Below are 26,847 nucleotides of genomic sequence, written 5' to 3' on the forward strand. Positions count from 1 at the left end.
GTTAAACCAAATATTCCATCCCTGAATGCAAATTTAACAGTAATGTTTAGATAATGTTAATAATTCATAGACTAACACATTAGTTATAAATGCACATAGTTAATACTCAATACTCAATGCTCCCATACATTGTAATTCCCAGTGGCCATTATTTAAATGCACACAACCTGTTTATGACAGGAAACATTCCATGCGTGACCAATTTATATCGGTAACATTACCCCATCCCGGCATTTAGAAACTACAAACCCTGCGAGGTGAAATTAAATAAAAAGGTTTTGCACACCACTTCAGTACATGTATGTTCTGCTTAAAGGCACTGGACACTATCCTAAAAATAATTGTTAGCATAAAAACTTACTTGGTAATGAGCAATGGAGAGCTGTTGACAGTATGAAACATTTTGAGGAAGGACACCCACTGAAAAAGAGTACATTTGTAGCTTTTCAGAAAGAAATAATTTCTCACTAAAATATTTGAATTTGAATATAACCTCAACTGAGGTCTCGAATTCAAGGCATCTGAAAGCACACAACTTGTGTGACAAGGGTGTTTTTTCTTTCATTATTTTCTCGCAACTTTGACAACCAATTGAGCTCAAATTTTCACAGGTTTGTTTTTTAATGCATATGTTGAGCCAAGTGAGAAGATTGGTCTTTGACAATTGTAACCAAAGGTGTCCAGTGCCTTCAATCTGTCCAGTCAATTGAGCAATTGAGCTGACTGTGGCACATTCAAGCAGCATATATTTCATTTCTTTATTTAAAAGCGTTTGGAAGTGTTGCTCTTTGCTAAAAATAAACTGCTCATGACGCACAATTTTGTTGTTTTTCAAGTGCTGCAGGGACTCTACATTTAGTTAAATCTTTTAATATATGGCTACACTGTGATAAAGGTCTTCATGTCACCTTAGAAATTGTACAACATGTAGCCCGTTTTAGTCTGAATAGGATGCATTGAACATTAAGCTTACTTGTACTTGTAAGACTTTGTAAATTTATTATTAAAAAGACCTGTTCAACAAGCTGATTTTGTGATTAACATGAGGGTCAATTTGCTGACCCATCAAGCCATTGAGTGACCACTCATACGTCTTAAAGATGCTTTGCATCATCCCAGTGTACGACAAGGAGGAGAGTGTTACCCAGATAGATAGATGACTAACCCCCTCTATTGGGGAAGATCATCACGCATCAAGATGAGGGTATCATATTCCACTATGAATACTATTAGGATCCCTGTATCTATTTATTGAGTGTGATGTATCCATATGAATGAGATCTGATACTTTATTATTGATGGCATGAAACCTTAAAGGTCAAGGTAGTTTGAGGGAAATGTCACTTAGTTATAAATCTCTGGGACATTTCATTCAAGGGGCAACAAGACCAGGGCCGTTGCTCTGTGCAATACAGTACGTGTATGAGGCCAGAGGGGCGCTGTAAATTGACATTTATTTATTTATTCTTTAAAAAAAATTAATCTTGTATTACAGGTGAAAATAATTTGAAGTACGTACATGTACAAGCCTTCTTAATGTAGGGGCTATGTAGTTTTTGAAACTTGACAACATTTTTGAGCATGTTATATTTCAACACTTTCCTTTATATATATAAAAGTGCCTTCTTGTCACTGGGCAAGCTCGTAAAGACACAGTTCTTTAAATAAAAATGTGACTATGTAAGTTTAAATCCTTTAGTTGAGTAGTTTGTGAGTTTGTTGTGCAGGACTGGAATGGGCAGAGTACACAGTGCTTATTATTTCACATCGTGAATACAAACAATAAATTTATTTTAAGTCATTAAAAATAATAAATTAAATATTTGTTGTCTTGTAGAACTTGGAATACATCTTTAAGTTCTTACACACTTTGGAAGCTTTAAGGTCTCTACGTGAAGCAGCTCTTCGAGAGATAGCCAAGAACGTCCGTTATATGAAGAGAGACGCTAACGACATCTTATACTGGTAGGTATTGTGACCACAATCAGGTGGTACATGTACCTTTAAGTAGAATTTGAGCCCATTTTTTATTGCTTAAATTTACTTGAAATATTTTTAGGCTGAAATTTACTTGAATTTGTTTTGCTGCTGAAAAATATGACTGCACAGAACTTTACGGTAAGCGAAGAATTCTGTGATGAGCAGAGCTGGTCTTTGTCAAAAGAGAGCATGAAATCATCATACCATTTCGTTTGACCAATTGAATTTTATCAAAGTTTGATGATTTTTGTTTTTTTGCAACCCTCGGAGAAACTGACTAATTCAATAATGATAAGCTTCCTAGTTGATGATAAGTCACAATGGCGTCCAGAAGGCGACAAGATTCTTGCTTGACCTTTCGAAGAGCGATCAAACCTGGAACAATCAGTGACTTGGTCTGAGTCAAAACCAAACAGCTGTTTTGTTTGTTCATTATACTTTCTGAAAGTCACCCCTAACAGGACAAGAGGCCACCCCTAGGGATACAGTTGCTGTCCGTAACAATGACTTGGGATCAATTTCTTTTTCTCAGAAGCGTATTTATATAAACTCTGATTCAGTTCATTAACTTCCTCTCTTTATTCTTCTTGGCAAGTTATGAAATCAAAGTCTTGTTCGGAAAAATGTTTAGCATTTCTCAGAGGTCATTTTGGCATGAAGTAGTAGTACCAGTGCTTCTTGCCAGAATGATCTTAACTACATGTATAAGACAGTCTTTGTTGGTAACCCTGTATTCAGTATACCAAAGTCTGTTGTGACTTTTCCAAACTTTAAAAGATTTTCCAACAGTAATAATGCCCTTTACAAAATTGAAGTTACCATTCTATTATTAAAATCCAGGCCTGGAACAAACTTGGTGTTGAGGTCACTTGTTTTCTTCCAAATGAATAATACTTTGTGCTTCAAGGAATAATTTTTCTTCATGTGGGTGGAAGTGTCTTTGGAAATTGTTTTTGAATTCAATTCGATTAAAAAAACAAAAACATGTTTGGCAGTTAAAAACTGGGTTGCACATGTACAGAAAATTAGTCCTTAAAAATTAAAACTGAAAAGAAAACAATAATATAGCATTAAAAACGTTAAAATGTAGGCCCCCTTAAAACAATCATTTTACAAATGGCACAAAATAATTAATTGCTGAAGATTTGAAAAGTTAATAATGACTAACGTTATTGGAATTTCATCTCTGAGAGGGCAAGGCCAGAGGAAAATCTTTAAGTCTATGACTCAATGAGAAACTATTGAAAGGGCATCGAGGCCAAGACCAGGGCAACGGAAGACATGGCTTAACTGTGTCCTTAGTGTTGAGTCCAGCATTGGAAAAACGATGACAAATACTTCGCTGATCACAAAGCATTACAAATGATGATATATTATTTTACTGATTGTCAGAGAGATATAAAACAAAGCAAAGTTTATGATTGAGGTGTAACAGGTGTTGTTGTACTTAACGAGTGCAGAAATAATCCTCATGAGATCTCAAGGTCATTAGGTTGTAGTAATGACAGATGGCTGGTACCAGGAATCTAAACTGTAAACAAATCAAAGACTACAACAAACTCCTGGATTTTACATTCATAGTTTATTGGGAATTAAGACTAACATTCGTTAAATTTTTTGTTTGATCTGACAGTCGTGACGATCGTAGTACATGCTGGTACATCCTACTTGCGGGATCTGTCTTTATTGACCAGCATATGTTCCTCCCTCGTAGTAGGTAAGTCATTCACAGAAGTTCTTCCAATCTGAAATCTAAATTTATATATTTTTATATCGATTACTGCACACCGGTTTATAACATAGTGGTGGATGGTAATGAAGGGTCAGACAGTAGGAGGGTTGACTGTGTATTATCACAGGCCATACACTTCACCCTTGAAGGGGCACAGCCAATTTCCTCTGGTAAGGGACACTTCTATGATAAAAATGTAAATTTGTATTGAAACCTTCCAAAGGGCACCCTGGGAAAAAGCACAGGGCACCACAACAATTGCTGGCACCAGACTATTTCCACTCTCAGCCTCAATTTGGTGATGATTGGTTTCAATAGGCGATAAAACAAGATGGCTGGTAAATGGTCTATTGTCAGTGTAACACTCTACTGCCCTCTGGAGATGAGAATGAAACATGAATTCATTGATGTACAGTCGACCGAACACTTACTAATCATAATAACTGACAGTGTGAGTCATAGCTACATGTGTTGGTAACTGGATCTTTGTCAAGTCAGGCATGACAATTTGTGTATAAATCTCTAAAAAACCATCAGGGGAGTGCAGCTCTACAAGTCCGCTACATCTAGAGTAGATTTGCAACAATGTGACGGTGTAAAGCGCTCTGTGATCTGTGTATTGGATGCTTACTTCCTAATGCTTGGTGTCTACTTGTATAATTTGTATGTCTGATCATGGAGGTAGAATGGGAGGTTGACTTCGCTGACTGTATTAACATGAAGAATACTGTGCTATTGTGTTTGTGAACAATGAGGGTGGAGGCAGTGTGCCAATTTATACAATTGATTGGATTGAAACCATTGGAAACCATAGTATCACATGGTACCAGATAACAGGAATGCTATTTGTAAGGACAGCACTCGGTGATGAGCTGAAACAATGATTTGTGGAGAATGGAACAATTTAATTGAACATTTGGGTACAAATGTATTTGTTGGATTGAAACCATTTAAAAGCATGGCTCCACAATGTACCAGATAGCAGGACGGCGAAGGACATCATTACATGTGATGAGCTGGAATAGTAAATTGTGGAGAATTGTCTAAGATGGAGATAGAATAATGAATGTTTTATCTTAGATGAAGGAAGGTAATACATGTTGTTTCATGCTTGATTTCTGCTCTTGTTTAAAAAATGTGAAAGTTTATATGTACACGTCCCAGTATCCGTGGCGACGCGACCAATCACTCGGTTATCCCTCCTTACGAAGGTGGTTTTCTTATTGCAGAATAATATCAAATTTCCTTAGCATATTTGATGGTCACTGCTTCACAATTTGTTTGTTATTTCTGGAAATCCTTGAGATTTAAATAAATTGTGGCTGAGTTTATTTGTAGCCATCTCTGATCCATATAATGGTAAAGTGCCTCGTCATGCAGTGCACAAAATGAGCATACAAAGCAGGAAAGAACAGTAAAAACAGTCATATCTGAAGGTCCGGTTCTGTTTGTTGAACATCCTGTTATATTTACTGTTTATTTTTGAACTCAATAAATTAGTATAATTTAGGTTGCAGGAGAGGTTCATTCAATTTCAACTTTGATCACCCTGTTTTTGTATCTTGGCAAATATACATGTACATGTACATAATATCCTTGGGGTGAAATATCACCGGTCTACAGTTGTTAGTTTTCTTCCATAACATGTTATTGAAAGTTAGAATCTCAATTTGCTTACTGTCCTCTCTGCCTTTGTGAGCGGTTTAAAAAATCTTGGTCAAGTAAACTAAATAACTCGCTACACACTGGTCACTGTGTGTATGGGATGCTGTTGACTCTCTCTCTCCATTGGGTGGATGGGCTCTATCAACAAGGTATTTGTACACACAAGGCTGGATTGGAGTTCCACGCTGGTGGGAGAGGATGCTGTTGAAGATTTGAACAAGGGCCTAGTTTCTTAGAGCCGCTCAAGCAGAAAATGAGCTGATACAGTCACAAATAGTAATCTTTATCTAACAATGCTAAATTTGTTGTGCTTTTAAGCAAACATTTACTGGAGCACCAGCCATAACGATGCAAACTGAAAGTAATTTTGGCGGTTAACCTGTTTCTGCTCAGCAATACTATTCTGTGCTTAGCAAGCTTTTGTGCTTAGCAATCGTTATGAAATTTGCCCCTGGTTGGAAGGTTAGAAGACCCGTCATCTAACAAGTTTTTTGAATAATGAATGGCAGAGTAGCTTATGCATTTATGTAGACTTAGTGTGCAAAGCCGTTGACCCCATGACATCATCGTAGTCCATCTGGAGGTTTTTTATCACGTAACATCATTTGAATTTAAACCCGTTGAATTTACAATGTGTAATTATTACTCACGACTCCACCTGATGTCAGTTACCATCACAGTAGTGTACAGGATTCCTCCCATCTATACAACTAGCGCCTCAGGCCGTTATGCACAAAGTGCCTGTCGATATGTGCAAATTTTGGCCGAAACCCCAAAAAACCAAAACAATATGTTATTACATTTCACAAAAAACTGGAAAAAAACAAACCATTTACTATGCTTCAGAATGCACATTTTAGAGCATTTAAAGCCAAGATAAACATGAGTACGAAACATTCCGAATATACTGTTTCAATTCAGCATCCTTTTATCATTTGCTGTGTTTACTTTTCATTTATTAATTCCATCATTTACTCACTATATTCAACTTGCCAAGAACCCCATGGACACAAAGAGAGAAGTTTCAGTTGTGGGAGGAAAACCCCGGAGAATTATTCCATTGAAAACCCACACAATCAGATACAGACTATTCACTAAAACCCGATCCACACAGTGCCCCCAGTGAGATTCAAACCAGGGTCCCAGAGGTGGATGGTGAGGAAAGATACCACCACGCTATCCCAACCTCCACAATATTCAACATTTATACTTGTATTGATATTTAATTAATTGGGACACTTCATTATATGGAGTGAGTTTGTTACTCTTTAAACAATTCTTTTTAATATTTGGTTCCAGCTTTGGCAAGAGGACTTCCGGCTCTGGGAGAAGAGGAGCAGATTGCTTGATTCTGGAAACATCAGAACTTCTTGTGGTAAGTTTTTAAAATTCTTCAAGCCCTTTTAGTGACTGCTCGCCAGTCACTAAAAACATTAAGGCCAAATCCTTAATAGTCAATGGCTGTAAAGGGTATCGGTTTAAAATTGTCACAGGGTGATAACAGGTATTTAGCTTCAAAGAAAACAAGTTTCTAATCACATCTCGATAAGTAATTCTGATACAATAATGAGGTACTCTTGACTTGTCTTGCAGACATGAACAACAAGTTGTTTATAGTCAAGTTTGTGTTTCCTAAGAATCACTTGTAATTGGATAGTCGCTATTCAACTTGATTGAATTGACCCCCCCCCCCCCCCCCAGAGATACAAGCACCTGTTATCGGGTTCCATACGTTACTAAGGAGTGCTTGGTACTAAAAGCCCTCAAAAATGTATTTTGTTACCCAACTCCACCGCCATCCGTCGCGTATGTCAAATAACGAGAGATGACGAAGAAGCAGTTTTGAAAGGTCATCCAATCCAGAGCAATTTGAGCAATGCTTGCCGTCATGTCAGATCCACAATCTCATTTTAGTATTTTGGATTCACCACCTACACATCTTAGAATCCTCTGCTGGTGTCCCGGGTCGACCATCGGGGCTGATTAATGTCATTTTTTTTCGATTCAAGAGAGAAAAATAACTTCATGGTCGATCATGAATGTTCCATGTAAACATTCCCCGCGGTTATTTATAAACAGAGGGCCTGGAAGCTTGATGAACATTCTTGTAAAATGATGAATCTTTCATATTTATGAAGTGTTTATTTCAAAAATGTCTTTGCAAACAGAAGAAGGACATTTGCAATATTGGTTTGGCATTTTAGTATATAAAACTTGTGGTTTTACAGAGTGTGTACGTGTACACACTTGAGCACAGTGCTACGAGTTGAATGGCGGTTTTTATTTTTATCTTGTTTAAAAACATTTTAAAGTCAGAAATTTTATACCTGGAATAGTGTTTGTTTTCTTTTGTTTCTTTCCTTTCTTTTCTTTTCCTCAACAAGTTTACAAAAACTTAAAATTAGGGTCGGCTGGTTACTGGAAATAAAATTGGCTTAAAATTAGATTAACTAAATTCTGTGCCCATCAAAAGTGATAGTTTTTAAAATGAGCTTATCAAATAAACTAAGGAAGCGTGGGTTTCATAAATGCGTTTATTATTTGGATTACTATTTCACAGTGTAAACCATATTTTGTTTTTAGAGTACTTAGTTTTTATTATTGCAATCCACAGAGTTTGAGTGAATTTTTTTCTTGTCGGGTGACGTAAATGCAAATCAATAAAACCGAAATGAAATGTTTTTTTTTTATTGCTTATTATCATAATATAAAAGTATATATATAAGTTTGATCATGATGGGTTGTACATGTAATGTATATGGAAAACAACTTTCATGTATACTTTTTCTGTTTCCAAAGTATTTAAAAAGATAAATTTCTACCAAGCTGAAAGAACATTTTTAAATGCTGAGATTTTTTAAATGCTGATGTACATGTATGAAAGCCTAATAAGGTCAACTTTTTTTCTGCCTATCCAAAAACAATTTCCCAAACATGTTCAAGAACCATTCCAGATTTTTGTTAAGGTACATAAACAAATTTAAAACATATGTAAACATATTTATCAAGCCTGCATTTTGTGAGACTTTATCCTTGTGGGATACACCATGTGAGAAGCAGTTCGGTTTTAAGTTTAAAATCTTTTCCGTGATGGAGTCCTTGGTCTGCACGAACCACTCATGTAGCCGCGACCCACTCTGGTTAATTGTGTAACAAGAGTGGGTAACAGCGACGCAAGCTAGTCACAGAAGCTCCATCCTGACATTTACACTGACTAGCGGGTACCTATGTAGCCCTTTTTAATCGTAGTAACACTTAATGCTGAAGTGGTGGTGGGTGGCTGCGTGCTATATGGATGAGTTGTAAGTTGTTTTGTACTTTAATAAAAATAATTTTTATAAAAAAAAATTATAAAATATTTTTATAAACCACAATGGAAAATTACTGGATAAAATTTAAGTGATAAGGAGTTGAACAAAGAAAAATTATCTAGAGCTGGGTTTGACGACGCTCTACCAACTGAGCTATACAGCTCTAGAAAATTGAGTTTGGTTGATTTTGTTTGGCCCAGGCTTTAGATTAAAAAGTAATATTTTTAACATATATTTTAAATCTTTAACAATCAACAAATTTATTTAAAGTAGTCTGATAGATTGGTTTTTGTCAATTATGTAAAATGTTGATTTAAAGGCCAAGTTATCATGAAAGATTCTATAACTATCAAAGGCAGTGGACACTATTGGTAATTGTCAAAGACTAGCCTTCACAGTTGGTGTATCTCAACATAACGCAAAAAAATAATACACCTGTGAAAATTTGAGCTCAATCGGTCATAGAACTTGCGAGATAATAATGAAAGAAAAAAAACCCCTTGTCACACGAAGTTGTGTGCGTTTAGATGGTTGATTTTGAGACCTCAAGTTATAAATCTGAGGTCTCGAAATCAAATTAGTGGAAAATAACTTCTTTCTCATAAACTATGGCACTTCAGAGGGAGCCGTTTCTCACAATGTTTTATACCATCAACTTTTCCCCATGACTCGTCACCAAGAAAGGTTTTATGCTAATAATTATTTTGAGTAATTACCAATAGTGTCCACTGCCTTTAACTGTAAACAGTTTTAGAGGAATACATTGTTTACCTGTCGAGAAAACAGCAACAAAACAGTCCCCCTAAGGATCCCCCCTGAAAACAAACTTTGTATATATCTTGTTTTTGTTTGGAGTGTCCACATAATGTAGTTGTTTAAGGTATTAAAAAGACTTTTGACTTGACACAATGGACCAACATGTACATGTAGACTCTCAACTGTGTGATTTGTAGAACTAAACTCAGGGGTCCCATCTACATCCGTAGGGAGACAATATTTTCCACATATTTTCTCAGTAGCTTCCAGCTAACCAAGCATGTCTGGTATTCCCATTCAATTCATCAGATCTTCAAACCGTCAAAAGAAAAGAAAAGCTCTGTTATGCTCGTCTTGATTGAATTACAGACCAGCATTTTTACAATATTTTTATTGTTTCATCCTCGACTGGATCGAGATAAACTGATGACCTTTCTTTCACAGAACAATGGACTACATGTGAATGCACAGTCGGTGATATCTTGTGTTTGTTTTGCACTGTGTGTTTGTTATTGAATGTCATGTGTAAATTGGTGAAACGTCATTGTGCAAAAGGGACCGGATAGTGCTCTCCTTTAAAGCCATTATACACTTTCGGAACAGAAAAAAAAATTAAAGTTCACAGATTTACAAATAACTTACAGGGTTTACATAAGGTAATGGTAAAAGACTTCTCTTGAAATATTATTCCATGAAATGCTTTACTTTTCGTGAAAATATTAAAACAATTATAAATTCTCGACAACGAGAATAACGGATTATTAGTAAACACATGTCATGCCACGGCGAAACGTGCGGAAACAAGGGTGGGTTTTCCCATTATTTTCTCCCGACTCCGATGACCGATTGAGCCTAAATTTTCACAGGTTTGTTATTTTGTATATAAGTTGTGATACATGAAGTGTAGGCCTTTGGACAATACTGTTTACCGAAAGTGTCCAATGGCTTTAAAAAGGAACCGTTTGATTGTTTTTGGAACCGTTTGATTGTTTTAATCCTATGTAAATTTAGATATAATAAAACTCACATGTGAAAATTTCTTGGATTGTGTTGAGCCATTCCTGTGTGTAATATTTCAACATATAATGGCAGATAGACATGTGCACTTATTGTCCGTGATCACCAAAACATTGTGTTCATAATACTTTACTTTAAAAAAAATAATAAAGCTAGCGACTCTAATAATACATGTGTGTACTGCGCTGTAAAGTAATGGTTAATGATGCAGGCAGGCGTCAGGCATATACATATACCTTTCCTTAATTCAAAGTTATTTAAAATACATGTACCATGCACCTCTTCTTTTTACACCAAATTAACTGCTCACACAGCCTTTGAGGTATTAATTTCTTAATTAGATTAAGTAACTCCATTGTTGTTCTTGTTGGCATAAATCTCCCCAGCAATTGTTAGTAAACAAAAAGGCAAGGTGTAAACAAACCTTATTTATAGTGACACAAAAGGATCTCTGCTCATGTTTCATGCCTGCGCGAGTTTCATTATGCATATTGCCCACTCGTCCCCACGCTGTGAAAGAATTTTTGACGTCAACTGCTGTATCAATAGACATTGTGCGTGACAGTCAATCACTAAGAAGGTGTCGTTGCTCGGTATTACGCTAAGATGTCCAGCACTACATCTTCATGGTTACCTGTTAGCCATCATTTCTCTCGGATGTTTGTAGTGTTGGCCAGGAGCAGTTGATTTGATGTAGAACTAAGACAGTCCTGCTGGCGGAATAAAATCTCAGATATCTATGCAGCTGCAGTTATTTTTTTTATTTTTTTTTTATTTTATTTAATTCTTTTTCCCTGGAGGAGGAATTTTATTCAAGCTACAATGTATGTACCAAGCTGCAGCTTTAGTTATTATTTGGTTCATTTGGTTGTTGTGTACCCTTTGCATGGTTAACGAACCTGTTAATTCCCTGAAAAGATTCAAACTAACTTCCTTTCCAATAATACGTAAGAAGAAAACAGCTTTAATACTCTTTATAACCCAAAAACAGAGGTTAAAAAAGAAAAGAAAAAAAAAAGAGAAAAAAAAAAAGCAGTTAAAAAAATGAAAAAAATAAGAAATACCGAACATTTTTTATAAAAATCAAATCAAATTCCTTGTTTCAAAGCAGGAGTTAAAAGCTTTCCTTTTCAAGTTTTTAAAATTTAATGTTCATTATTTGACAACTATTTTTGAGCAGTCAGGCCTGAGATTCATGGCAAGGCCATCTTCATTTTGAAGGGGTCACTTCTATTGGAAAATCTTAAAGTGTTGAAGGGGCGCCAAGACCAAGCCAGGGAGGCCATGACCTGCGTGACCCCCATGGCCTCAATTTAATTCCCCCCCCCCCAAGAACTACTATTTCTTCCCTGTGTTTTGGAGACAAAACACATTAAATGTGTGAAGTGAGTCCCTTATGAGATAACTTGTGAACAGTGGTGGGAAGTGGTCTCAGCCGCTTCACAGGTCGTCAAGGTTTATTCTTATAGATCGCTCCTCGGCATTGAATACTTTCATTCTTCGTAGTAGGACCTTCAACCTCTTTGCCTCTCAACACAGTTCTTAAATCAATTCATACAGGACTGATGGAAGCATCAAGCTTATATAAAATATTCGCAGACAGTGTTCATATTTTGTTAGATCAACCATACATGAAGTAAAAATCCTGTGACATTTTGGGTTTAATTCATTTGGTGAGAATTCATGCAAACTCTTTGTTTCAAGCTGAAGTTTGACCACAATTCTAGGAGGAAAAGTTGACTCTACTTGAACCCCCCCCCCCCCCCCCCACAGAAATACACCAGCATTTATTCAACCCTTGAAACCTAAACATTTGTTTAAAGAAAATACAGCCAAACTTTTTTGAATTAGAAAGAAAAACATACAATACATATTCAAGGTCTGAGTGGAATGCTTCACAACTGAACATGGTCCTAAAGGAATTGTGGATGTTTACTCAGCAGGGATCGAGTAGAATTCAAAAAAGGGGTCTACATCAAACAATTTCCCTTGTATATAGCAAGGCAAAATACTTCTCAAAATGTACCAGTTGCTACTTAAAAATCACCATTTGCTACTCAATGTTGGAATTTAGTGTTCACACTTCACAAAATAAGTTCATGCTATTTGTTTTGCTTTGAAAAATTCCTGGACGAAATCGCTCCCTGGTCTAACATCAGGCAGACCTTGTTTTAGAGCTGGTTACGAGACCCCCCCCCCCCTCCCAGAAGGAAAGTTGCAGCATTCATTTGAGTGATTTCTGATGAAGGGAATGACAAGTTTCTGTCAGTCTGTCGTGACTGTAGGGTGATGGATTATGAAGGGCATTAGGATCAGAGTAATATGTCATCTGTAATTTAGTTTGGTCGTGCATGTACATGAATGTGAACATTTTACATGATAGCTGTGAGGGGTATGCTTTTTGCATTAAAGTCACAAAATGGTATGGTATGGTATGGAAATCTTGCTGCGGTTGGGATTACATGCTTAACAAATGCTATAGAGGTCTTAAACTGGAATTTCATCTTTTTGTCTGGTTTACATCAGGGCCTGGTTTACATGTCCTGTGTGTATGATGATGTACATCTACAACACCTTCATAGTGTACACAGATCACACTCAAGTTATCCAACTTTTTTAAAGCCATGTTATATATTTTTTTCCCAATTGTTTCTTTCACTTTCAAATGGTAGAATTTGTCAACGAAATGGCAACTTCTATTACATGCTTTTGAAGAAAAAGGATTTTGTGTCTCCCAGATTCCCTAGACTCATGATCTGAAATCTGATTCTTTTATTTTATTTTGTACCTGTGTATCTTCAAGAGGAATTTCTGTAGTGTCAATTTATTTGAAGGAAGAAATCACACTTTTTTTGTTTTTTGGCGGTTCTAGACCCCCAGACTGTGAGTATCTGGTGACATGCATGCAATCACAATGGAGTGCTATGACAGAGTGGTTACCGTGGTAACTAATTTGATAACCATGAATGGAGGCGTTATCATGTTACTGGAATAGTGTTACTCTTTGACCTTTGGGTGAAACATGGTCTTGGAGCCCAGAGGAAAATTTGCTACTGGTTAGAGATTGTGGGGGGGGGGGAGACATTGAATCTGAGCAAGTTTAGTCAAGTGCCGTTATTGCTCAAAACATGCAACTATGTAAGGGAGTATGAAGTGAACTATTTTACAATTTTGTTTAACAAATTTTTGAGTTTCTTGATGCTTTTGCTTAAAAACTACATTTTAAAATGTTTGCCATCCAGGTATTCAAGGTCTCAAATATTTACAGAGCTGTGTTAATCATTTCATCTTTTGTATGTCATTCCATTCTTAAAAATATAAAAATAAACTTTCAGATAAACTGCGAAGACATCTAGTGAATTTTGATTTTGAGTTTTATTTGCCATCATTTTCATTAATTGATGTTTATTTTCTTCTCTGTTGCCAGATTGACTACCCCGATGCTCTACTAATGAAACCTGGCCACCGCCAATCATACACCCCCACTAATTTAGAACGCCTTATGGCGTTAGAACAAGAGGAGATCAAGGTGCCTGCCATACGAGGGCGCTCTTTCAGCGAGGATCGGTCAGGGTCCATGAACGTCAACACAGTAAGTCTATTTGAAAAAAATGTTTCCTTTTTGCTTTCTTTCCATTTTTCCATGACCGCATTTTAACACTTATGCATGTAACACTAAGGAACAATGCTAAGGTTTTTTAATGGTTCTTAAATGCACTGGACAAGTTTGGTAATAACTCAAAACTTACTCGGAAACAAGCAAGGGAGAGCTGCTGATAGTATAAAACATTTTTCTGAGAAATCTGAGAAAGACTTGTCAGGAACTGAAAGCACACAAATTTGGGCAACTAGAGTGTTTTTCTTTCATTATTCTCTTGCAACTTCGAGGACAAATTGAACCAAAATATTAAAAGTTTTTTTTTATATGCATCTGTTGGGATACACCAAGTGGGAATTTCTCTGACAATTACCAAATTAAAAAAGTGTCTTTTTTCTAGCACCAGGAACCTAACCACTTTCTTGCATGATCTCACTAGTCCGAACAATCATGGCCTTATTTCATGGAGCTGCTTAAGCACAAAAAAGTCTGCTCATTTCTGGAATGCAGGAAAATTATCTGCTTCATGAAATGTGGCCCTGGTCAAAGGAAAACCTGTTATGGACTGAGGCTCAAGTGAGTCGAATGCACACTTTTTGCAATTCTATCAACTGCCGAGCAACAAATGCACGCACCAAAGCTTTGAATAATAATTCAACCTTTACGAGAATAAAACTGCCCCCAAAATGACGTCAACCACTCATCATTCCCTGCAAATATGAACAGATGTTTTGCATAATTCTACTTAAAATGCTGAATTCTTATTGACAGTTTTGGGGAAATGTTAGCTGAATTTTTTAAGTCTTCAATTTATGATTGATGAGTTTGGTTATCTTTAGCTTCCTCACAATAACAAGATTTATAATTTCCTGTCTCTTTTTTCCGTAATCCTGCATGATAATTTACATGTAGGTTGACTAACCCATTCTCCTGCCTGTTTTTTGTTGATTGTAAGTTTTGTAATCATAAGTGGAAATGTCAATTCAAAACAGCATGTTGTGTTTGAGTCTGTTGAAGGGTTTGCTCTTCAAGAGTAGTTAAGCCTGGTTAATAGCTTTCCTTGAAAAGTTGGCTTTTTCCCCTTTTTTTCCTTCTGGTTATTCTGTCTGTTGTTACATGGAGTTCAAAACAGCCAATAATTGTTAGAATGTACTTCTGTCTGTTACATGGAGTTCAAAACAGCCAATAATTGTTAGAATGTACTTCTGTCTGTTGTTACATGGAGTTCAAAACAGCCAATAATTGTTAGAATGTACTTCTGTCTGTTGTTACATGGAGTTCAAAACAGCCAATATTTGTTAGAATGTACTTCCGCCGACCTCTCTACTTAGTGTTCACCAAAATGCAGATTTAATTTACTCATCCCTAAACTTGCTTGGTTCCTAATGTTGTTAGGATTTCTGCCCAAATTGCTAAATTTGTGGAAAGCTACAATTCTGCTAACAAAGTTTTGAATGCTTTTACATTTAAGTCATTCTCTTGTCTTGTGTGATTCCCACGCAAGAAAAAAAAATACCCGTTCTTCTGTGACAACTTCAACGTGTTCCATATAAGCACCCAACTTGACACGCACATGTCCGCAATCACAATCTTCTAGACTAATTGCAATTAATTAAATAATTGAGTTAGAGTAATTCAAGTTTCCTACTGCAGTCGAAAGGATGCACTTTTTTAGACAGGCCTCAAATCACATTCTCATTTGACGGAATTTTCATCCATGACAAAAGGTTCACCTGTCAGAAGGTTTCAAGGGGCACTACTTCAAACAAATTCTGGGTTATCTAAATTGTTTTAAGCTATTTTTCTTAGAATAATGTGTGAATGAATATAACTCAGAGCGGCCAACTCTCCTTGACTCTGCAGGAACTTCCTTAAAAATAATAAACCATTTATGTCCATGTACTGATGAACAAACTTGAAAATCTCCCGGATTATGGTAACTTGTTCACTTTTATGTTGATTGTAAAACAAGTGGCTAGCTAAAATGGCGTCCAGTGCACATTTAATCTCTCGACCAGAGATCGATATCTCTAATTCATCACTGTATACTAAACTCATGTTGATTTGACATGCACAGATGTCACAACACTGCTGATTCTCTTTTATTTCTTTATGTTGGTTTCTGCAGTTGGCTTAGTGACACCACATCTCTCAATGAAACAAAAATTACAAATAAAAACAAATCAATTTTTGGGACAAATTTTAAGGAATGAATGTTTCTTGAATTTATAAAAAATGTAATTAGTAAAAAAAAAAAAATATTGAATTTAAATTTTGTATGAAAATTGTTATTTAAATGGGAACCAGCCAAAATACATGTTGTAAATGACATTGCATTTTTGGCTGGTAACCTTTCATCTTCTCAAGACATAAGGCTCTTGAGTGACAGGTGTCACTAGACCAATAAATCCCTGACCCTCACTCCCCCTTTCTCTCTAACTACACTCTCACTTAATGTTGTTTTGTATGCACAGACTGTACTGCCATCCATCAAGTTGGAACGGACTCAGTCATTGGACAGTCAAAAGGTTGGACTCCTTTAGCCACACCCATAATTTGCATAAATTTGCATTTATAAGTGTTTTGCTTTAATAGACACTTTAATGTTGCTTTAAAAAAAAATGCCTTGCTTTTAAAAAGCTGTAAGCTTCACTGCATCGTTTGATTTTATAATTAGTATAATTATTCATTGCAAAAATTTGCTAAGATGTCTTCTTTTTCCTTGAAATTTAAATCACTGCAGAAGCTGTTTGCAAAATACTCTGTTTTTTTCACTCCATTTTGTTATTTTCATTTTTCAAACTGTTTTCGCACCTCTTGCATCGCACACTTGATAACATCTCTGTAATTTTTCTATAGACAATTTCTAGCCACCTTGCTGCATACAAAGTCTGTCTTAAATTTGTATTCATGTATTCGTCTAGGAAGGAAATAACTTAATTTCCTTCTGTGACAATGCAACCCCATGCTACACCCTTATTCATGTTATTCACTCTTGAAGAGTGAACTGGAATCCGTCTATGATGTTTGTAGAAAGTGCCTGGTTTATTTAATTAGGTAGTTTTTGAGTGGGTGTTCAAAATGCCAAGAGGTTTCTCAAGTCGCCCACCTTCTCCAAGTTGTTTGTGGATCCAGCTCACAATCACAACTTTACATTCCCACTTAGTGTTTCTCTCTTGCGCATTGAGTTGAGCATGAGGATTAAGAATATCTCAGACAACTGACAGAGGGATTAGTGGCAGATCCCCTTGCCTGTTGCTGTCTTTTCATCCCACTGCCCCCTCAATGTACGTGTGCGTGTATGCGTACCGGTTGACAAAAGTCTTTTTGAATCTGGGTAAGGTTTGCTCAGCACGACCCATAGACTGGCTGGATTTGATAGTGAACGGAATGGTGTAAGTTTCACTGTGTGTTTGTGTCGCTGATGTAAAGCAGATGCGCTATATGATGAAAAAGCAGAAATACATGAATGCATACTGCGTCGTGGTGGCTGTTTGTTGAACGCCAAAGGAGTATATAGACATGCAGAAGGCATGGTTCTTATACCGCGGCGGTGTGAGTGCATTTGTTTTTGTACTTGTTTGGATTGGTGTTTGGGGGGATGGTTGAAGTACAGGTGAATCTGTGGAGGCACCTGTGTGAATAGAATAGCTCATCAAATTATGTAGAGACTGTCTGATGTGTACAGTTATTACGGTACTGCGGTTATACATTATGTAAGGTGTGTTAGTTGTGCTTGGGACGGTACATGTACATTAAATGCCTTGATGTACACAGACATGCAACTTTTCCTTGGATCAGCTGATTTCCCTCTTTTTTAAAATCTCAGTTTTACCATTAATTTTTTTAAAAATACTACACAAAATCATTGGAAGTTTGTAATTTCCTCTTATTTGGTGAAGTTTCAGTTGCATGCCTGTGTACAATACCTACACATGTATAGATGGCAATTCATGATAGGGTAATTTTCTCCAAAGTAGAGCACAAAATATGTGTACAGATTGACTACATGTACATGTACGTATGTCTGGTTTCAGTCTTGATGATAATTTGAATGTTTGTGTCACTGATTTTACAACTAATTTTAGATTCATGTCGCAGTACATCCCCATTTAGATTTGCATTTGTTTCCACTTTTATAAAATACATCATTGTCAAATGTCTAGTTTCATTCCCAAGTTGTGAAATGGGATCTTGTTGTACGTTTTTCTTACAACTTGCGCTACATGTAGCTTCAGATTCCAAATTTCCAGTTAGATTTGCTTTCACTTTACAAAATACATCATTGTCAAATGTTGTATCCCTCCTGTTGCTTGTTCAACATTTTTGAATGAAAGAAATATGTTTACATGACTTTGCTCTTTGACAGCTTGTAACAGCAATGTCATGATGAGTGCATGTCAATTAAATATTTATTATTTTGCACAATATATTAACCGTCATAAAGACTCTGTATTCGCCTAATTAGTCCTGACATCAGCAGTAGGTGGGTCACAGTCAACATGAGTGTAGACACACCCAGAAACAACCGACTGTCATTTTCAATTTCAAGTTATTGAAATCACAATTTCAAAATCCAGTTGATGTTTTAATGTTTTTAAACTTGTACCAATCATGTAATTCAGCCTACTGGCTGTGAGGATGATTTTTACTTTAAATCAGCTCTAAACTTTTGTCTAGTTGGTAAGACACTGCTCTAGAATTGCAAAGGTCATGGTTCAAATCCCACCCTAGTAATATGCCTGTAATTGAGTATACAATGCTAACACACATCGCTGTATGTATGGGTAAAACCAAAATTAATATTCTTTATCCCTGATGCAAATTTTCATCTACTAAACTTTTGTTGTTGTGATTGTTTTAGAAACACTGCAAGAAGACCATGGAGGAATTACCGACGCTGCTGAGCGGGATTGAAGGCTCCGGTGGTCGTCTTCCAGTCATAGTGAGCTACAGTGATCGTAGTTCCATCCACAGTAGCATGTCAAGTAGTTTCTCCGATCTGTGCCAAGGAAGCAACAGTGAGAACCCAGACCTGGACCTGACGGGGCTGGTGGAGAGCACCGTGGACTCAGACGATGAGGACACTGTCAGTGAATCAGCATCGGTGAGTCTTAGTGCTATTCACACTACAGCAATTTCACTGGGGTCCCTTGCTTAATTTCAGCCTGGTTGTAAAATATTGTAAACATTTAGGACAAGATATTGATACCTCACCATGCAATGCCTCAAATCCTATATAGAAGGTTAGCATCGTTATTTTCGTTGAGGAGAGCATTATTTGCGCTTCATCACCCTTTTGCTTACGTACGCTCTTCAGACTGTTTACAACGGACGACATCTTTCCGCCTGACCCCAATTTATATCATGTAGTTGTGAAGCTTTGGTGCATGCAATCCTGAATGTCAAGGTAGTTGTGGATGTTTGGTTCATCACTGGCGACCTACATTAGTTTAAAAAACTGTCACTTCAAGACACAAGATTTGTTAACACAGAGACCACACCAAGGACGGATTTAGAACTTGTGCTAATCAGTTCTTTCACATGTTAACCGGTCTATAGCGACTGATCATTGGCATTGGATTTAAGAGGAATTTGGAGGATTTCGGAGCGTTGGGGAATGAGCCCACCTTCTGAAATTCAACAAAGTCTTTTCAAATGTGAACTTCAAGAAGTATGTCAACTAAAAGTTGAGGTGAATGTAGTCACCCCACTTCCCTGAATGACTCCCTAGCTCTGACTTGATTTGTTATGATTGCTTGGTACCCTATTCATAGGGGAGGGGGTGGGGGATAACCGGATGTTGCCCAGGGTTGCCGCCCAGGGTTGCCTTTTAGTACGCTCATTCATTGGGGTTTCCCAGGGTTGCCATGTGCCCTCATTCATGGGGGGCCAGTGGGTAATCTGCTGGTGCCCCAGGATTGCCATGTACCCTTATTCATGGAGAGCTTGGAATGGGGGGGGGGGAGGGTAAATGGGCTGAACACTCCCAGTGCTCCTGGATTCAGAGGAAGTGTACTCATACAAATTAACCCAAAAGACATTTGACAAACTGAGTCAACCTCCCTTTTGATTTGATGTTTCTCCTGATTTTTATTCCTCTTGTGACATAATTTTGAATAGGTAACAAACAACATGTCTTCGCAAAAGTAGAAGTCACTTTGTAGGCGTTGCTCTGTTTATCTCATTCAGTTGCGCTCACACCCACTTGCAGTCGCAGCAAAAACATGAAATAAACTAATTTAAGTTGTGCACATTTAATAAATAAAATTAAATAAATTAGTCCTGATGTTTCTTAGCTAGAAACATAGGAAATCAAATCAGATTCATAAAGACAATCGTCCCGGAGGGGGCTAGTAATGAATAACTCAATTAAAACTTGTCAATTTGTTTTCTCCAATCTCCGTCCAATTAAACAATGTCTTTAAAATGAGCTTCATTAACCCGATAACTGATCTGCGCTGTAAGCAAACTGTACACCGTCGTCTTTTCTGACAATCCAATTCTCGTCTGGTCTATTTCTCTGTGAGTTAATTTGTCACATTCATTAATTCCTGGCTCAGTTTAACCGCTGGAATTAGCAACTGATTAGAGCGGCTGGAAAATGAAGGTTTCCTTCGATGCAGTTACCGAATTAAGGGAAACTGCATATATATCTATACTCAATTGAGATACCTAGGATTAGGAATGGTAATTAACGACCAAAACAATTTGTTAATTTTAAATCTGACAGTTCACTAATAATGGAGGTCATGCAGTATCAATCCTTCATGGAGTTATTTCCACCTGAAAGCTTTTTTGTGACCCCCTTTTTTTCTCACATTTGAAAAATAATAACAATGTAGTCTTATAAAGAGCACGTATCCACAAATAAGATGCTCAAGGAGCGTAAACAAGGAGAGACACTTTTTAAGACAGGTTTTTAAAGATTTTATGATTTAGGAAGCTGATTTATTTACATTGGTGTAGCACCTTATAAAGTTTTACAAGGTGCTGCTGCGAAGGAACCAACAGCATTACGCCCATCCAAAATACGAAGCAATAAGGGTTACAAGTGTCATGACCAGGACTCGAACCCAAACTCTGTGAAACTTGGGCAACCTCAGGAATGGCAACAAGCAGTAAAGTAGGTGCACCTTTAATGCTTAAAAACAATAAATCTCCTTCAACTTGGCATTGCTGTTGCCTAGTCATCATTCATGGTGGGGGTTTGACAGCCCCCCTGGGGGCTTGCTGAAGAAAGTCCCCCCTCCTTAAAGAACACCAAGACCCTGTCTCCAACTCTTCTATTAACACGGAAGTTACCAAAGGAACTACTTACTTCCTGTGAAAATTGGCTTGGGGAGGGGGGGGGGGGGAGATTTTGATATGATGATAAGTTACGGATGGTGGGTCACCCGTGGAAAGCTTGAATCCTTGCACTTGAACGTCAGCAATGCTTCCCACTGTGTGACCATCTGGGAGTGAGAGACGACGTTGAACATTGTTTTGACAATGCGGTGTTTTTAGCGGTGATTTTTATAGCTTTTGCTACGCTGCTGCGGTGGAGTGAAGGAATCGAGATGGAATTGGATATAATAACTGGGTGGTGTTGGCATCATACGAGAGAAGACTCCATGGCAAGTATTGAGATATGTCAGTTTTGTCTGAAGGTGTAGAGGGGGCTCTTCGGTGCAAAGGAAAGGGGAGTGGGTTGGGTGACTTTGTCAGCGAGCATTGCTCACCTGTTTGCCGGTATGAGTTGTGTTGCACGGGCAAAAGTTGAGATGTAGAACAAATGTATCTTCATAAGAAACCTTATGGTCTCTCTAAGTCTTGAAGTCATGGCAGGCCTTGAATTTTGTTTCTTGAAGAGGCAAAGCAATTTTCCTCTGGTAAGGGGCTTTTAAAAACTTTAATTTCTACTGGAGCTTTGCAAAGGACACCAGAGCAACAGCACAGGGCACCATGGCAATTTTGAGGCCTATCTTGTTTTTTGTGTGCAAATGTCACTTCCAGAGCTTTGATACTGCACAGAGATTAGATTATGGGTAAACAGAGACCCTGGGGTGGATTTCACAAAGAGTTAGGACTAGTCTTATCTCGAGTTAGGACTAGTTACTTGTCCTAACTTAGGACTATCCATGCAATTTGAATATCTCCTAGGACTAGTCCTAAGTTAGGACTAGTCCTAAGTTAGGACTAGTCCTAACTCTTAATGAAATCGACCCAAGGACTCATTGTGAATCAAGGCCTACATGTACATGTAAGTACCATTATATGTGAAACAGACAATGCAAATTTTGCACATGCATGTTGAAAATTCCGAAGAGGCACCAAAGCCAAGGTCAGGTCTGTTTTTCCTTGTACATAAAACTGACAAAGCAGAAACGATTTTATATGTCTCCAGTTTTTACATAATTGAGAGTATGTTTGAATGTACATAGTCATCGGAAGCAGTAGTCATGGCAACATTTAAAACATAAAACATAAAACATGTAAAAAATAAAAGGTGAAGTAAGTTGTGAGTCCGTGCCGTCTCTGCGTCGGCAGTATTTACACAATACTGTTTGCTGTGTGTGGGAGACGCTGACATTAGCTTTGCCTCTCAAGATGAGGTTTTTTTTTTACCGTTGTTCGTTGCATCCCTTGTGGATGCCTGCGTGAGATTCCCTCCGAAACATGAGCAAGGATTTGGGATTAGCAAAGAAAGTGGGTAATCCTTCCGGATGGAAGGATATTTAACCTAGTTCCCAAGACGTTTCTCTGATAGAGTAAGATGTAAAGCCTTTGGCAAAGGAAACGACTGTCTTTTACAGCAGATTTTATGTCTGTTTTTTTTGCCTGAGAAGATTGATTTGATGTTGTGAGATGGAATCATAGTTTGTTAATGTCTTTAAAGGCTAAGCATAGTTTTAATGGCGCTTGACGTTTCGACCCTAGGAGAGTCTTTCTCAAAGACTTCTTTAAAGATCATTTAAAGCGAGAGATGAGAGGTTCTTATGATGTGATGGGCGTTCACACCAATAACCTAAATACGTCTTACATGTAGGTTTGGTTACTATTTACTAATTTCTAAGAAACCGACGAGAATGGACGTAGGTGATAAATCAGACTTTCATCTGAATTCAAACTTTTTAAGTCGGCTTGGTGTAGAAAATCGTTTTTTTTTTTTCTTCTCCCCATATTCAAATAAATCCTGCTCTTAATCTACATTCTCTAGTGCTGAGGACACTGTTCCTAAGATTTTAAATTCAAGGGATATCAACAGGCGGAAATGCCATCATTTCTCAATCCTCTTAATATTGGATCTTAGTTTCAGTCTCTCATCCCTGTATGGTATATTGTTTTTTTAGTTCAGGGAGTACAAACCAGCTAGAATTCTGCGTTCTATCAATAAATCTCGTTTGACTACTCCCATTATTCAAAACCAAGTCATATGGTTCCCGCTCTTTCTAATCTTGCTGCTGTTCAGTTAGGGAACAATTTACGCGATTCTGTTAAAAAGGTCGAAGGAGTACATGTACATGTAGGTGTCAACGTGCCCCTGGTGGCACTTAAATAAAATCCATCCCTAAATCAGTTACAAGAATGCCTCACCTTTAAGTGGCTGTCCAATCTTGAGATGTAAGGCTATCTTTCATAAATAAAATTAAAATACCAAAATATTTGTTTTCTAAATCAAGTCTATATATTCATTGTGCCGTTCATATTTTTTTTCTTTCCAGACACTTGTTGTCCGAGATCTTGTGCGAGATTGCCTTGAAAAGGACCCCATGGACAGAACAGAAGATGACATTGGTAAGTTACCATGACAACATGGAATTAATTCACATTCTATGTATAAATGAATATTTTTGAAGTACATTGCAATTGCTTTTCAACATTTTGTAATTTTGTCTATAACCAACTTTTTTAAACCTCATGGTTTGAAATATTTTTTGTTCAAATCAATGTGTTCACCAAAACTTATGGCAGTTTTGGGTGCTAATTTTCTCTTACAATCTTGATTTTTAAATTGTTTAATAAAAGAAATCAGACAAAGTTAAAAGAAAATAGAGAAGTCTTTCTGATTTTTCCTCTAAAAAACAAATTTACAACTTGCTTTTTTTATTGCAGAAATCTTGTTGGATTTTATGCGCCACCTACCAGCGTTTGCTAACATGACAATGTCAGTGCGTCGGGCGCTGTGTGCAGTCATGGTGTTTGCTGTTGTAGCTAAAGCTGGGACAATCGTCATGAAGAATGGAGAGGAGGTAAGGGAACTAAACAGACACAGACTGCTTTATAGTTTGAACTGGTATGAATAAAAAGAGGCCAGACTATTTCTTCCCTTCAACTAGTTTGATGTATAGCCCCTTTTCGAAACCATGGCTTAGGTTTAGGCTTTTAGGCTTTGTCTATTTTCAGGTTGATAACTGAAAATATATTCTGATTCTTAGCATCTAGATGGGTAATTACCAACCCTGTTGGTTTATTAAACACATCAAGGCTTAACATTAACAGTTCACTCCTGGGTGAAGGGAATCACTTCATGGTTAAATGTTTAGCAGAATGGGTGGAGTACTGGAGGAACTAGTTCTGAAGAAACAGCCTGAGTTTATAAAAATAATTCATGAGAAATATGACAGAAAGGAAATTCTAATCAACATCATGCATGCATCCCAAAATACTTATTTATGTTCGCTTGTTTTTTGTTATTTTATGGCAGACAGATTTTCAAAGCTGTATTGTTCTATTTATGGTAGGGATGTAAGTTGTTTTTTAGTGGGCAGGTTGTTTTGTTGGGAGGAAAGCCAAATGCTGTTTCAACACCATACATGAGTCAGATCTCTTTCAGCATGTGACTTATACCTTGGGGCATACGACTTGAACTAAAGCACAAACAGTCTTAAAGGAGCATTCAGCGTTTATTAAAAATGGGGGGATGTTTTGGCGCTAGGAGGGAGTGCACATATCAGGTGAATCTTCACTGTTTACGTTATTCTGAGCATGTGATCCTTTCATGAACGTTGGATTTACCGTGTAAGTCTGCTGCCAACTGGGCTCAAATTATAAAGCCTGTAAGCAAAAAACTTGCCAAGCGCAGAAGATTATTGCTTAGCAGAAACAGGTTACAAACCAAAATTACATTTAGCTTACATTGTTGTCATAGGTTGAAAACCTGCTCCAGTAATTTTTTCTTAGCTCGACTCAAAATTATTTAGAATAACTTTCTCACCCCAATGATTTGCCAGTAGTTTTTTTTAACAGAACTTGGGAAAGTACTGAGTATACAGTGCTTAAAACACATTGGTGTAAAAAACATATATAGACATCTATTTAAACTTTTGTATGATTTTTAATCATGTTTTTATTTGATTTTTTTTTGTGGTGGGGTTGGGGGATTTGTTTCAAAGATAGAACTTGAACATGGGGCAGTGTATCATCATCATCATCCTGCCCTATCCTAAATATTGTTTGTCAAGTGTAGCCCAAGACTTGATTATCGTTTCCTTCTTTGTGCCCCAGCTGGATTCATGGTCCGTGATTCTCAACGGTCACGTTGAAGTGACTAAACCTGATGAGAGCGTGGATCAACTTCATCTAGGAGACAGGTAGGAAATGTCTGCTTGTAACTCTCTACATTCACTGTCCTCAAATCAACTGAGAATTGTTCACCTTCACTTTGAATCTTATGATGTGCAGGGCTTGAATTGAGGACAAAAATCCCGAACATGCAATAAATCTACTCTCAGGTAGTAGCATTTAGAAAGAAAGTTCTCTAAGAATAAACTCTACCTGGCAAGTAGATACACACATGGTGTTACCGCAAACCAAATATACATTAATACCCCGCCATGCAATGCCTCAAATCCTATATGGTTTATGTAGTTCTTAGCTATCAATGATACCTGTTGATACCATGGATAGAATAGCATGCCAGTCTGTTGGTTATTACACACCTATTATAAATAGTACCAGTGTGCACTCCCCTATGAATGGAAGCAATTATGGTTTGATTACAAAAGGTCCGTTCACAACTGGAAATGTAATCTAAAAGGGCAAGGACAAAATGACCCGATATTGCACTTTCTTTTGTAGATCTATATATATGATTGATATTTTTTTATATATATTTTTTATCAAATACAGAAATACGGAAAGAAAACTAGTCCAAGGCGGTTACTTTGTTGTGTATTTGTATTACCTGTGAAATATATTTAATATACTACAATGTGCTGCACTTTTTCACTAATAAATAGCTCGGGGCTTCAGGTGATGAGTTGTGTGGGGTAGATCAACCGTGGCCTTCTTTTACCTTCAGTTGCAGCCATTTATATTCCACAATTGTCAAGCTTGTCTCGCCCAAAGGTAAACACACACAAGCTTCATCCTCCACATTCCCAAAGCCATCAAAAACACAACTCTGATCCCTGGACCATTTGGTGGGAGCGAATATACCAGGACTTGAATCGTGGTCTTGAAACATGACTTCCAATTTAATGAGACGCTTTTTTCTGTCTTCTCTCTCGTGGGTAGTTTTGGAGTGAAAGCGACCCTGGAGACACAGTTCCATGTGGGTGTGATGAGAACCACAATAGACGATTGCCAGTTTGTTTGTATCGCTCAGGATCATTACTACAGGATCTTAACGCAGGGTAGGTACTGGTATTAAAGCAGGCTTGCCTTTCACTTGGTGCGTGACTAGCCAGCTGGACTAGTTAGCTTGTTGTTTCATTGGTTCATCAGATTTATCAGAGAATATTTTACAGGTTAGCAAGAAATGTATGCTGTGAGGCCGAATCCGTTAACTCCAGCTATGTACA

The 26,847-nt window shown here is 37.3% G+C and overlaps 1 protein-coding gene across 7 annotated transcripts in view; it reads left to right on the top strand.

Moving 5' to 3' along the window:
- Positions 1-26,847, top strand: part of LOC117303712 (rap guanine nucleotide exchange factor 2-like) — a 54,106-nt gene that overhangs the window by 11,016 nt on the left and 16,243 nt on the right. For 3 of the 7 annotated variants that reach the window (XM_033787997.1, XM_033788001.1, XM_033787998.1), the window contains exons 3-12: positions 1,838-1,965; positions 3,614-3,697; positions 6,677-6,752; positions 13,889-14,053; positions 16,534-16,587; positions 18,924-19,166; positions 23,767-23,839; positions 24,158-24,294; positions 25,550-25,635; positions 26,561-26,679. In XM_033787997.1, the coding sequence (XP_033643888.1) occupies positions 1,838-1,965; positions 3,614-3,697; positions 6,677-6,752; positions 13,889-14,053; positions 16,534-16,587; positions 18,924-19,166; positions 23,767-23,839; positions 24,158-24,294; positions 25,550-25,635; positions 26,561-26,679 (1,165 nt within the window). Of the gene's footprint in view, positions 1-1,837; positions 1,966-3,613; positions 3,698-4,433; positions 4,803-6,676; positions 6,753-13,543; positions 13,600-13,888; positions 14,054-16,533; positions 16,588-17,409; positions 17,455-18,923; positions 19,167-23,766; positions 23,840-24,157; positions 24,295-25,549; positions 25,636-26,560; positions 26,680-26,847 lie in introns of those variants that run through there. The other 4 variants (XM_033787999.1, XM_033788002.1, XM_033788003.1 and 1 more) reach the window with 4 other exon arrangements.

Source organism: Asterias rubens, chromosome 20 (assembly GCF_902459465.1).
Source record: "Asterias rubens chromosome 20, eAstRub1.3, whole genome shotgun sequence".
NCBI lineage: Eukaryota > Metazoa > Echinodermata > Asteroidea > Forcipulatida > Asteriidae > Asterias > Asterias rubens.